Below are 13,221 nucleotides of genomic sequence, written 5' to 3' on the forward strand. Positions count from 1 at the left end.
GTGGATAATCATCTCTTAACCTGCTCTGAAATAAAGTCATCATGCAGCTTCCCAAAAGAACATGAAGCAAAGCATCATCGATGGCAAACATGAAGTAATGAATGCATTCCCACATGTGGGCTCGCGACAGGGTGAAGGCCGGACTGTGGGTGTTAAGGTGAAGAGGAAAAGATGAAAGACGTCCACATCGACAGATCACAGCTCTGATCTTTGATTAGAACAAAGTGCACATGCTGAGTTCAGCCACACGGTGGCAGAGTGTCTCTATGAACCACCTGCTCCCCACATGCTCACTGCAGAAGTTCTCTCTGAGTGGTGAGAGCTGAACGTGCAGGTCTAATGATGAGCTTTAACTCATTAATAATGTAGTTCAGTCACGGCGGTCTGTCTGACCTGGATGTTACACAAACGTTAGCTGGTCCAGGAAGCTTTGGACAAACTGCTGCATCCTAATTAGCTTAATTGTCTCTTGTTCTATAGAGCCAAAGTTATCATAAGACAACTTTCACAAGCGGCTAATTCCTCTGTTGTTTCTGTCAGAAAAAGAGATATTATACTAAAGTTATAAACTTTCAGGTAGGTTCCTCCCCGTTACTTTCTGATCTGAGCTAAATCTCACGCCCGCCTTCTGATCATGACCACGTAGACCTTTTAAAGAACCTGTCGGAGCTGCTGCTTAGAAATATCATTGTCTCCACTGCTTTTAAAACCTGAAACACACATATTAATGCTCTGTTGCAGTGTCAGTGCATGCTTTGTTCGAAGCAGCATCTTAAAGATGTTGCTCAGTATTTGCGGGGCAGACACGAAGCTTTCACAGGCAGGATGAAAACGTATGGAACATGACAGGGAGAGATTGCTGCAATGGTTCAGAATGAACGTTGTATACAGTACCTTCCACTTTAAAGAAGCAAGCAACAGTTGAGAGGAAGAAGAAGAAGAAGGAGGAGGAGGGAAAACAGAAAGAGAGAAGAGCAGGAAATAAGAACAAATAGCCACAAAGAAACAAAGAGACTGAAGCAAACAGCAGAGAAAGCAGCACAGAAGATAAACATGGCAGGACAGGAGAGCAGATCACCACCGCTTAGATTAGATATGAACCATCGAGAGCAGGAAATACACGCAAGGATTCAGATGTCATCTGCTGCACACGAAGCCTGCATCTCACAGACGGAAAAGATAAACGAGGGGAAGTAGGGACTGATCAGAGGAGCTACATACATCTCCGTTCATCAGCTTGCAGTCGTCCTCCATCTCGTCAGCGCTGTCCTCGTCCGACACGTCTCCCTCCTCCGCGTTCTCATCGATGTTCGGAGGAAGTTTCTTCCCCTGGTGGAGAAACGCACGAGTCAGTCGAGCTTCACATGACAATCTCTAATAACTGTACAATTTAATTTATCCATTTGTGGCTCCAGATATAAATAAAGTGTTTTTGCTGAGCGAGACACTTTCCTTCAATTTAAAATCCGTAAAAATAAACTCAAAGAACTGTCAGAGGTTTAATCCGTCTCTTTAAATCTGTACTTGATTCATTAAAATGTGAAATGTCTGCAGCCCGAGCGCTAACAGCACAGCTTGAAGCCCCATTTTCACGCTTTGATACTGGCATCCAACCACTTCGCCCTCTGGCTGGTTCCAGGGCAGAGGATACTTGCTGCTGTTTAAGTCAATAATGTTTGCACTCGTCAGCTTTTACTGGACGAGAATGTTTCAAGTGATAAACTTAGTTTGAGGCATTTCCTGTCTCTGTTACCGCAGCGGATGAGTAGACCGATGTGGGCGTGGTGGGCTTAAAAGGAAGAGGAAGGTACTTTTGATTCCCAAGGGAGAAGTACATTCTGGGGACGTTTAGTAAAGTCTGATGTAACCTAGAAACTGCATTCTCCAATCACAGAGGTCATGTGATCATTTTTTGCTGAATGACATCCCCCACGCTGTTCTCCCAACATTTCCTCTCTCTCTTCAACATTTTAGGTGTAAATTCACAAGGCTTATCTCGCCGCACAGCAATGAGACGGATTCAAAGAGCGAGCTGAAATCCATCAGAAGACGACAGACAGAAGACATCCACGGCAGCATGCAGCGTTTTTCTATCTTCCAACAGGCTCATCAGTTATTATGTTGTCGTCTATTTATGATGCCTGAGGGATAACGTCGGCAAATTCAAGTCAAATACAGACTTTGCTTATTCCTCAGTAATGCGTCTCAAACACTGACAATATCTAAATCATGAGGTCCTCAGGTTACATCAGTCCTGTGTGCATATGAGCAATAAAACAACCTCTGCTGCTTGTAAAACATTTAAACATCTGTCCTCCTCATGCAGGACTGTGGAGGTGTTTCCTGCTCTGAACGATCACCGAACTCCTCCACACATGAGGTGTGTTCAGATAAAACTGCCTTGTTTCTTCTACATGGCTCACTGTTAGAACAACCTATCCTGTTGTTGGAAACAGGCTGAGTGTTGACATTGTTTCATGGACCCAGCCCTCGTTAAAGCCTTTAATCGCCTTCCTTTTATGGCTGTTCTGACATTATCTTTGTCTCCTGGAAGTCAGAGCGGCCGAGCACAGCAGGGGATTTAGTAGCCAATAAAGCCACGAGTAAACCGGCACCTGTTGCACGTAATGTTATTCTCATTGACAAAGGAGGAGGAGGAGATATGAGGAGGAGATATGAGGAGGAGACACGAGGAGGAGACATGAGGAGGAGACACGAGGAGGAGACACGAGGAGGAGACATGAGGAGGAGACTCAGGGGTCGATGTTTTGGTAACACACAGCCCGACTCTGACAGAATGAGACACGGATGTTTCATTAACAGGTGAGCAGTTTGTCCCGTGGTCAGTAATCGTGTCACATGAAGGTGTGGGTAAACGTCCGCCGCTCTGCTGACTGTACGCACAGGTAGGAGCGCTGGTGGAACAGCTGGCAGAGCAGTGCTTAGCGTGCCAGGTGTTGGCGAGGTGCCTTCACTTTAGTGAAGCATCTGGTGTCAATAAAGCCTCATTAACCCCGATACTCCTCCCTCCCATGATAGCAGAGCTGCTGCTGATAAACATGACCTGCTGTCATTGTTGCTTAAAGCCACGAGTGTAACTTTGCTTTCATGGTTTTCATTACAAACTCTGCAGCAGAACCAGCCTGGACGGAGAGTTTACACCCGCTGTGAGCTCACAGAACGACAGCAGGAGACTTTTGGGTGAATAAAGGGACATTTCTTATGTGTGTGTTACTGTGCCGTTTACATCCACAATACCTACACTGAGGTAAACCGGAGTTGGTTTTAGTCATCTGAACTAAAGTTAGCTGCAGATCGACTTCACGTGAAACTGATATATTTGGTAGTTTTACCCCTTTTTAATGATCACCAGTTGTGTTTGTTCTGGACAGGAGCAGGGTGGGAATCGCAGGGTAACTAACCACACACGATGTGTGGCCCACGATAAGGATAATATTACAATACAGCGATTCTGCCATAATTAACATATTACAAGACAACGATGAATCACGATATCTTACACGAGGAGTCAGGAAGTAGCAGGGTAATATATTTGTCCTGACATGACTCAGGACGACGCATATTTTGTCCCACCCCTAGAGAGGAGGACTCCTAAATGTGTGAATTTGGCTCCCTGTTTAACCTCGCCTTGTTTAAGATACTGAAGGAATCTGTCCATCAAAGGGCACCAGAAAAACGGTTTTATTCAGTGCATTGTAATTATCTTTACTTAAACAAATAAACAATAAGCCTTGAAGATGTGCGATAGGCAAGGAAAGCATTTTTATCATCGGAGATTATTCTTTTCTAAATCAGCATCAGGCTGGTCCCCTGTTGGTCTGGCTCTTGTTGCCAGGCTCCCATCAGGTTGCATTCAGCCCAAACAAACTGCACCAATCACTGGATCCGTATTTCTTGGATAGTTATTTCTTGTAAACTTCGGGGCTGATCTCCTGGGAGCACCACGGCCTAATGGGCAGCTGCTACAGTTCTCCCACAGCTCGCTGTAAACGTATGGTATCAGCTGAGGGTGACATAGTTGTCGTAACAACATTGTTTTAAGTCAGAGCTGAACCGCCCCGGACCCACCGACACATTTAACCAATCATCTGTGGTCAGCTGGACTCTCGGCTAATGAGCCTCCTGCAGTCTGCAGGTACCACACATAAACAACTGCTGCTTGGTGCTCCTTCCTACAGTCGAGTTTTCTGTTGCGCTCTCTTCTCCCAAACATGTCCACACCTTCTAATCACGGCGCTTCCATCAGCCCAACACCTGCCTTTGATGTCTGTGAGGTTCAAACCTGCGATAATGAAACGATGAGCTGCGATAATCACCTGAAGGGCCGACTCCCCGCGCCGAGGAGAATCTCTCATTAAACATCAGAGTTCTTTACAGTACACCCCCCCCTCAGACTTTACCTTAACCAGGATCTTGCCCTTGAGTATTTCTGGTGACGGCAGCCGTCCGGACTCTTCGGCTTTGATGTTGGCCACGTCCAGTTTGTCCCCCAGGATCTCGATCAGGTACTGGGCCATCTTCTTCTGCTGAGGAACGCTGCAGTGGTTCTCGATGGACAGGATGACGGGGTAGCTGAGAGATGATCACAACACAGACTCCAGTTACCGGCTGAAAGGTTTACACCAGGGACGAGAGGACACAGGTAGATTTCTCTGAGGAGCTGGATCAGCTGCTGCAGAGTTTCAAAAGTCCTCATTAAATATTCACATTTCATTGAGTCGACCACAAGTACAGACAACACGTTCACTGCAACACGCAGATATAGAATATAACATACATTAGTTTAAACATTCTCCAAAAAGGCACCCGTTCAAGATCTCTTGACTTTATATCTTCGCCTTGGCAGAGGGACAATGCACATTTGTCTTTTTGCAGGATGACTCTCGACTGTGTGGAAATTGGATTTTTTGACAAAAACAAAAGCAGTCGAGATGTAAAACACAAATCTGTCGGGCTGATGAAGGCGTGAGGCGCTGAACTGAATTACAAAAGGAACAAAAGCAGATCGATCACGCAGCGTGGTCTCTGTGGTTTGATGACTTTCAGCCATCGATGGAGGATGGCATCGTCGACCAGCCCAACCCTCGTAGGCCAGCAATGGAATGAGCTCGACGGGGAAGGAACACTGGACGGAGAACTAGTGCAGGAAGAGTCGTGAACGTTTGTTCATGTTTTTCAGGAAAATTAACAACTAAAAAATACCATAACAACTTATTGCTCATTGTTTGGCCTTTAAGTGACATTTTAAACTAAAAAAGTCGTAGGGTCAGTGAACGGAGAAACCAAAGAGTGTTCTATTGTTGGAGTAATCGTGTGCAGCGTCGTCCCTGGTTTTATTGGATTGTTTGGATTTGTTGGGAAGCTAACAGGATCCTCATTAACTATTAACCTATATTTAAGGTATTAACCCAGCAGCTGCCTGACAATGAGCGGCTTTAGATTTCCTCTGGACTGCATCCATTTTCTCTCGGAGTGAGCGGCTAATTTTAGTACCTTGCTGCTTTGTGATTTACTCTGGGCATTCTTGGAGCTCACAAGCCTCTTGTTGTAAAGTAATCTTAGTGTCGATCGATTCTGTCAGAGTGAAACATCTTCACAGCAACTGTAAAACTTTCATGGTCCAAAGTCGATGAATGCCCCTGTGCTTTGTTGATGGACAGAAAGTGTCGTTCCACCATATACTTTTTAAAGTTTAAATGTGTCACAAGGCTTGGGGCTCCATGGGTCTAAAGAGGGATGTTCATAGCTCGCACGGTGTTTCGTTAACGTTCTAATTTGTGAGCACTGAATATGACCCTCAGAGAAAGTGATCGCACTATTCACGCTGTTTTTAAGCACTGGCATTATTGGCCCCAGCCACCCTCAACATGTCCTTAGAAATGTTCTAGTATATAAATATATCTTTCTTTTCAGATATCTTGATGACTAAAGATCCGACCAGGCTAACAACACTTGTTATTTACTGTTCTTGTAGTTGGCTGCCTGTTGAGGCCGTTTCTTACTGATCTGCCTGAACTACAAAGCGACGTGTGTTGATTACACAGCTCCGGAAACATTAAAGACACCACTGCAAAAAGATGTTTTCCTCTGGTTCTTCTATTTATAGGTTTGTGTTTGTGTTCTTGTTATTGTAATTTCTCTCTACGTCCAAATCAAATATTCTCATTGAGGTCTTTTATCTGCAGAAAATGATGACTGCTTTAGAAAACCTAAAGATGCTTTTCAGAGCTGGAACAATGCAAAGAAAACATGTTTGTGTTTAAACAGAATACTAATGTTTGAACTGAGGAAGAGGTCACAGGTCAGTGTTGGGTGGAATAACCTGGTTTTTAATTTCAGCTTTCATGCATCTCTGCATGCTCTCCTCCCGTCTGTCACAGCGCGGTCTGTTCTCGGAGCTGAATATGTGCTTTATAAATCACGTGACTTGACTCAAAGTGTTTAGAGCCGCTAAATAAGATGAAAACACGCTCGAGTGTCCTCAGCTCTGAAAGATGACACTTGAAAGTCAGTTTGGCATCACTTGTAAAAGATTTCAATATGAATTCTCTTTAATCTGTAGATTAAACTTTTATAAATCAGCAGCTCTGGATAAATCAGTGTTTTCTTTTAGGATGAAGGATGTGTGCTCTGTCATGTGAGACAAGTCTAAAAACGACTCCTCGCTCACACCATCCGGCTGTGAAGATTCCCGCTCCGAGTCAGACGGATGATTTCGTCCGCGTCAGCTCTCGGAGGAGCCTGTTTTTATTCAGCGTCCTGGAAAATCCGATGGCTTTGATGTTGAATGCTCCTTTCACCCGGCTCCTTTTAGCCAATTATCTGTGGAATACGCCGTCCACAATTACGTTTTCACAAAACACAGAGCGAGCGTGCACACAGAGCGAGTACTCCTGCTGCTTTTCACTTGAAGAGACGGCATCTAAAAATAGAGATTCTCTGCTTCCTCCAGACCGTGTGCATGTCGGTGGGATTATCACCTCCTGGTGCAGATTCTGGGAGGAGGAGGAGGGTGTTTGGATGCTTCTGTTTTGTAACTGTGTGTCTCCATGTTTGCACAGGTTGGAGTCGGATATAATGCTGGCTCGTAGGGGAACATCTGCGTGTGGTTTGTATACGGAGGGCGACAAATTAAAGAAAATCCTGTGTAAAGAAACAGAACAAGAGCAGCTTCCACACAGACGAAGGCTCGCTGAGTGTTTGATGAGGAGGAATGATGCATGAGAGGAACCAGACCTCCAACCAATCAGAGATGTGTTGTGTTAAAGGATGGTCAGACAGGGACAGTGTGCTGTACATGTGATGGGGCTGGGCGTTGCAGGCCGCCACAGCCTGCAGAGATATAAAGAAATAAAAGGAGCCAAAAGGAACAATAAAATGTCTTCTGACCAATGCATTAACAGCCTTCCTAAGCCCCGCCCCTTTTTGTTGAGCAACTTGAGGTGCAGAACGTTTTACTCTTTCCTGTTTAACCTGTGAATTTTCAGCCCTCAAATATAAGATCAACAGCGTCTCCACTTATTATACTTAGCCTGGGATGAAATGAGAAGCTTTCACTCCTCACCAAACAGACATGAGGGAACGCTTTAACAGGACTCGTATTAAACCCATCCAAGCCTGCGATTGTGTTCCACAGACAGGCTTCATGGATTTACAGTCCAACAGCCTGTGTAATGCAACACTGTAATCTATACTGGCAGCGAACATGTCCACATACTGCTGGGTTATTTTCCACACACTGTTTTATGGTCTGTCAGTAGGAATCAGTGTAAAGATGATGAAACAAGAGAGAGATGATTGGAGCGTTCTGACTGACTGTGTGTGTGTGTGTGTGTGTGTGTGTGTGTAGACGTACTCGTTCTTGACGAAGGCGTACTTGTTGATAGTCTCGATGACGTCTTTGAAGAGGATCTTGGAGGTGAGCGTGTAGCCGTGGTGGACGATGGGCTCACCGTCCTGACCGTCCCAACAGTCCACTGTGGGCGGAACAAGAGACGGAGCGAGACGTCAGGAAGCAGAATTAAACAGTTTTTTATACAAACCGTAAATAAACAAGGACTTTGAAAGTGCTGTAACAATTCTGCATGATTTTGTGACCTCCTGAATCTGGTTCTTAAAGGGGAGGGTGAGGGTGATTGATGACGTGGCAGTTTGTTGCTAATCTACCAACATATAACTGAGGCAATACCCTCTATGGTGTCTTTTCTATGACTGCACATTATGCAGAATATCAATGGACCAGTTCAACTGTGGAACCAGCTGCAAGATGGTTAAAAATAAGGGTAAAATATGCATCAAGCATGACCGAACGTTCCTAATGTCTCTCCATCCCTCCGAGATGCTCCACGTTCCCTCTCTGACGCTGCAGGCAAGCGGTGCAATAAACTGGTGATGTTTACGTACATGTACACATTCATGAGGTTGATATCTGCTGATGATAAGGAGTTTATTATTAATAAGTATTATTTCCAGTGTTTGATTTTTACTGCAGCTGGAGCTAGAACCTACAATCGCATACTGACAGTCTCTCTGCTGATGCTCTCCCTGTCCTCAGGGCTGCAGACCTGTTGGCAGGTTAAGAAGTGGTATGGGGACACACCTGAGCCCGGTCTGGAGCATGCATCTAAGACAGAGCAGCAGCCAGTCCTAAAGGGCAGAGCTCCTCTCACGTTTCCTTACCATAGTTGTATTTCCATTGTGCACATTTCATCCACAGCCTGCAGAACTAACTTTAAAAGACTTTTTCATCTACTTGTTATTTCCAGTTTTGACAGTTTGGCTTATCTGGTAGAGTCATGTTCATGTGCATGAATGAAAAAAAGCAGCCTCTATCTAAAAATAAAAACACTGCTGCTCTCTTCTACGTCAGTGTTTGTTCCTGACCTTCCACGCAGCGACAGCCGGCCTGCAGCACCCAGGCGTACATGTCCACCCTGGACTGAGACATCAGCTGGTCGCCCATCAGGTAGGTGTTGTGTGAGGAGGCGATGAAGTAGTTGCACAGCGGCTGGTTCATCTCCTGGTTCACGTTGTAGTGCTCCGGGTTGAAGATGTCGCCTGCAGGGCTGCGCATGTAATTCGTAAAGCCTGGAAGAAACGAAAACACAGTTTATTTTTTATTTATTGAACCTTGAATATTATCTGCTCGGTATCTGCTTTATGAGGAACACAACGCTTAGTTGGGCCTTTGACCGAATGACAGTAAATACTCCCTCCCTTGTGTGATATAGCTAATTCATATAACCTTAATGTACATGAGCAGTGCAGCTGTGTTACTGACTGAGACTCAGTATTATTCAGATCTTAAGGGCTAAAAAACATAATCTGGATATTCATGATTAAAATGTATGTATATCTAAAATCAGCGTTCTTCTCGCTCTCATGTTGGTTTGAACATCACGTCAAAGTGGGATTAAAAATCAGTCATTTCCTCTTTCAGTCAGGAGCAGGCAGGTTGTCTCTATTCACTAATCGAATCTTTTCAAACAATTTCAAGGACAGAAACCAGGTGAAAGGTCGCACACTCATGTCGCACCTTTTCAGAACAACTTCATTGCAGTGCATTTGAGAGTTTTCACCCTGCGGACGACGTGGACACGTTCGGGTGAACACTTCAGAGGAGCAGGAGATCTGACCGAGCAGCTTCAAGTGGTTTAAGGTTCAACTCTGTTTTTCTTTGACAGCATCAGAGTCCTGAACACTTCAAGAGACCAAATCCAGCTCGTTCCAGCAACAAACCTGGACACAGGTGTAGTTTTTAAACGTGATCTTTTTGAGTGTATCCTTAACTCACCTCGCCATACTCGTCTTTTAGTGTCTTTGTTCTGTTTTATTATCATACAGGGAAACATTTTATATTTAACATTACACATGTTAAAATGATGTGAGCTAAGTCAGTAGCTGCAGGTGTGTCCTCCATCAAACAGTGTTTATATGCATGTCTGACATGTGGAATGAGGTTAGTGCTATGTTATACGAGATCTCAATCCAGATCTTAGTTTAGTGCATGTAAAGTAGAGAAAAACTTTGCACATCTGTTTCATAGGACAGGTGCGCAGGAAGGAAAACAATCCGTCAAAATTGCTGGTAAACTCCCGCACCCTCCATCAGGCAAACTGAGGGTCGAGCAGGCTGAGAGAGTCGTGTGTTCCTCTAGACCGGACATCTACCGTGATGCTACGCTCCGTCGGTAACTTCTGCGACTCCTCGTCATCTCAGCTACAAACTCTGCCGGTCTCCGCCAGAGCAGCGCTCAAATATCGTTCCCAATTTGTCTGCGCCGAGTTTGATAAACAGACTGAATGATGACTGATGTCAGACGGAGACGCAGCACAAAAGAGACCAACAGGAGGATACTTCACTGGCAATGGGAAAAGAGACAACTGGCATCTATGTTCTCAACTCTAGTTTTTTCATTTATTTATTTTTTTACTTTTTTTTCAATAAAGAACTTTTGCTTTACCACAAACAAGTGCTTTTATGTTGCTTCCCTTTTACCTCACGAGCCGGCTCGTAACGATTTTGTAAAATAGCCCAAAGGTTTTGGATTCATCAGCTCTTACTTTGTCTCTCAGTGTAAAGCTGCTGGAAAATAAAAGAACCTGATTCTCTGAAACTATCATTATGTTTCTGTTCTTTGTACTCTCCTGTTTTTGCTTTTAATACTTTTTAATGTCATGTTCCGTCTCTGTTTGCCCTCCATGTTTGTTTTCATTCACTGTCAATAGAAAACAAAGGAAAAGAAAAAACTCTGAAATGCTCCGATTGTGAGTCTGTGTGGACAAAAGAAAAGCTGATTCTTTGAGCACAACTGATCAACCTTAACTGAAAGCAGATCGAGAGCTGCAGCAGCTTCCACTTTACAAACTGACCTTGTGGTGAAACATTTTTTGACTGTTGTTCAGCAGTGAAAGTACATTCTTTGAATAGCAGTACACATGAACAGAGTATTCAAATACTGACAGACAAAATGGAACACGTCCCTCACAGCTCAACAGAACAAACAAACAGTTTAGCTCCAGAGAAATTAACTGAAAGCAGACTCACCATCAATCCCCAGAACCCCCTGCTTCTGGTTTTCAGAGCACGGCTCAAATTTGTTGATGACCTCCAGACAATGCTCCTTGGACACCTTGGTCATCTAGAAAACACAGAAACACGTCAAACAAAAATACTTCACATGCTGAAAACAGAAGAGCAACACATGTAATCCCTCCTCAGCATCAGAAGGGAAACTAAAGGACAAATCGTGTTAAAGAGCTCCCTACATGTCATCTTTCTGTCCATCCCGGCTGCAGAATCAAACTGTTAGTCTGCTATCTGCTCTTTAAACCCCGACTGATCAATCGAAGGGGGCGGGACATCCCAGTCCTCCGTCACCGCTCAGACTCTGCCAGTGACAATGTGACAGTTTAAACCATGAGTGAAAACCATGTGCAGCGAGGTAACCTGCTGAGACTTCATTTCCACAGGCTTATTTCCATTTTAAAAAGATCGACTTAGCAGGCTGAGAGTCTGAAATTGTGTTAAAAGGGGGTAAACTTAATTCCATCTCATCGTAATCCGCAGGAGACTCTGCAGAGGTTCGCCCAGAGCTCACAGGCTGCTGCCAAACACACGCACAGCTTCAACAGCTCTATTTATACAACGATTAGAGAGTAAAGACATCATATGACTGATTTCAGTTCAGCATTAAAAACATATAAATCACTAAATCGCACTTTTGTGTGTTTTTAGTAGCAGATGAGATTATGTGATCGTATCTCCGTCCTGAAAATATTACTAACATTGGCACTTAATGCTGCATTTCTGTGACTTAAGATAAATAAATATATACAGGTATAAATCGAGTCTTTATCATGAACTCGACTGCTGAGAGAACAGAGTCTGTATTTGGTCCTTTCTGCCATTAAACACCAGGACTGCGTCATGTGGCCTAAAAGTTAAACGTCCACATCCAGTTAAAGATTCTAATCATGCCGCTGATTAGGGATGCGCCATAAATCCTTTAACCATCACATTGTGACGTGCACATGTGCAACAGTGACATCGCAGGACGAGCTACAGTGAAGCTAATCAAGTGAAACATGTAAAGCTGCTGATTGTTGTTGCTTGGTGCAAAACGAAAACTCGCCAGTTTCTCTTTTTTCATCACTAATATACAAAACAAAAGTCCGTCTGATGTCACATGAGTGCAGCTCTTCACCTGAGCTCAGAGAGAACGGACCGCTGAGCTGCAGAGTCTGTGAGTCACCTGCCTGTAAACCGTAAACAAGCACGAGATGATGGAGGCAGACGCTCCGTGCAGACGCTCCGTTACGCGAGGTGGCTTATAAGCATGTGTAATCCTGTTATTAACGGTACCTCGTCCCGGTGCTGGTCCGTTCACGAAGCGGACCGTTGACTTTTAGCGGTTACACCTGCAGCGCACCCACTGCGTGAGGTTGCGTGTGCCGACAGGAAGTGGTTAGTTATTAAAGTTATTGTCTCTGGGCTGATCACGCCGTTGATGACATATCATATAAATAACACGACTGCAGCCCACAAGTCTGTTTGTATTTACTTAATAAGAAACATGTCGCTCCACCTGAACTCTCTCTCCTTTTTCATGCGGCTGTCAGAGTCTCTGAAGCAAGTGTGACAAAAGTAGGAGGGGTTTCGTTTTTCCCCAATATTGTGCAGCCCTAATGCTGCTAATGTGCGCTGCCGTTTCAGCAGGTGTTTTTGGACTGTGCAGGAACAGGCTGCGGCTGTGGATCGCCATTAACACATTTCAGACCGTCACAGGACACACAGCAACACATTCAGACACTTTTATACACACACACAGGTCTTATTTTTATATTTGATGCACGAGAAACACCAACAGAGTCTGTTCTTAATGATGCCTGCACAGCCAACTTTGCTGCAACTCGGCATCATTTCAAACATATTGCTGCAAATAGTGCTTACACCTCTCCAATAACAGGAGAAGGAACGCCATCTTCTTCACGGTGCCAGAACTAAACGCTGAGTGTAATTAGGCAGGCCGAGCTTTTCTCTGAGAGGAGCTTTCCAAACACAGCCTCCTGCTTTAAACTGGCACTTTCTACACATTCAAACAGCCAGTCTGAGTGCAAATTAGCTGAAGGAGCCCACACAGGGAGTTAAAGAAAAGACGAGCTGTTACACTCATTTGCAAATTCTCCTTTTCAGTATTTG

At 44.4% G+C, this 13,221-nt stretch overlaps 1 protein-coding gene across 1 annotated transcript in view; it reads right to left on the reverse strand.

Annotated features, from left to right (window-relative positions):
• The window catches only part of plch2a (phospholipase C, eta 2a), a 173,965-nt gene that overhangs the window by 18,400 nt on the left and 142,344 nt on the right, over nt 1–13,221 (reverse strand). The window contains exons 6-10 of the mRNA XM_069660988.1: nt 11,068–11,161; nt 8,905–9,108; nt 7,877–7,997; nt 4,422–4,593; nt 1,222–1,329 (exon numbers count right to left, since the gene is read on the reverse strand). Of these exons, the coding sequence (XP_069517089.1) occupies nt 1,222–1,329; nt 4,422–4,593; nt 7,877–7,997; nt 8,905–9,108; nt 11,068–11,161 (699 nt within the window). The remainder of the gene's footprint in view (nt 1–1,221; nt 1,330–4,421; nt 4,594–7,876; nt 7,998–8,904; nt 9,109–11,067; nt 11,162–13,221) is intronic.

This window comes from Semicossyphus pulcher, unplaced genomic scaffold, assembly GCF_022749685.1.
Source record: "Semicossyphus pulcher isolate SPU_LCO1_2020_fin unplaced genomic scaffold, fSemPul1.0.p SCAF_13, whole genome shotgun sequence".
Classification (NCBI taxonomy): domain Eukaryota; kingdom Metazoa; phylum Chordata; class Actinopteri; order Labriformes; family Labridae; genus Semicossyphus; species Semicossyphus pulcher.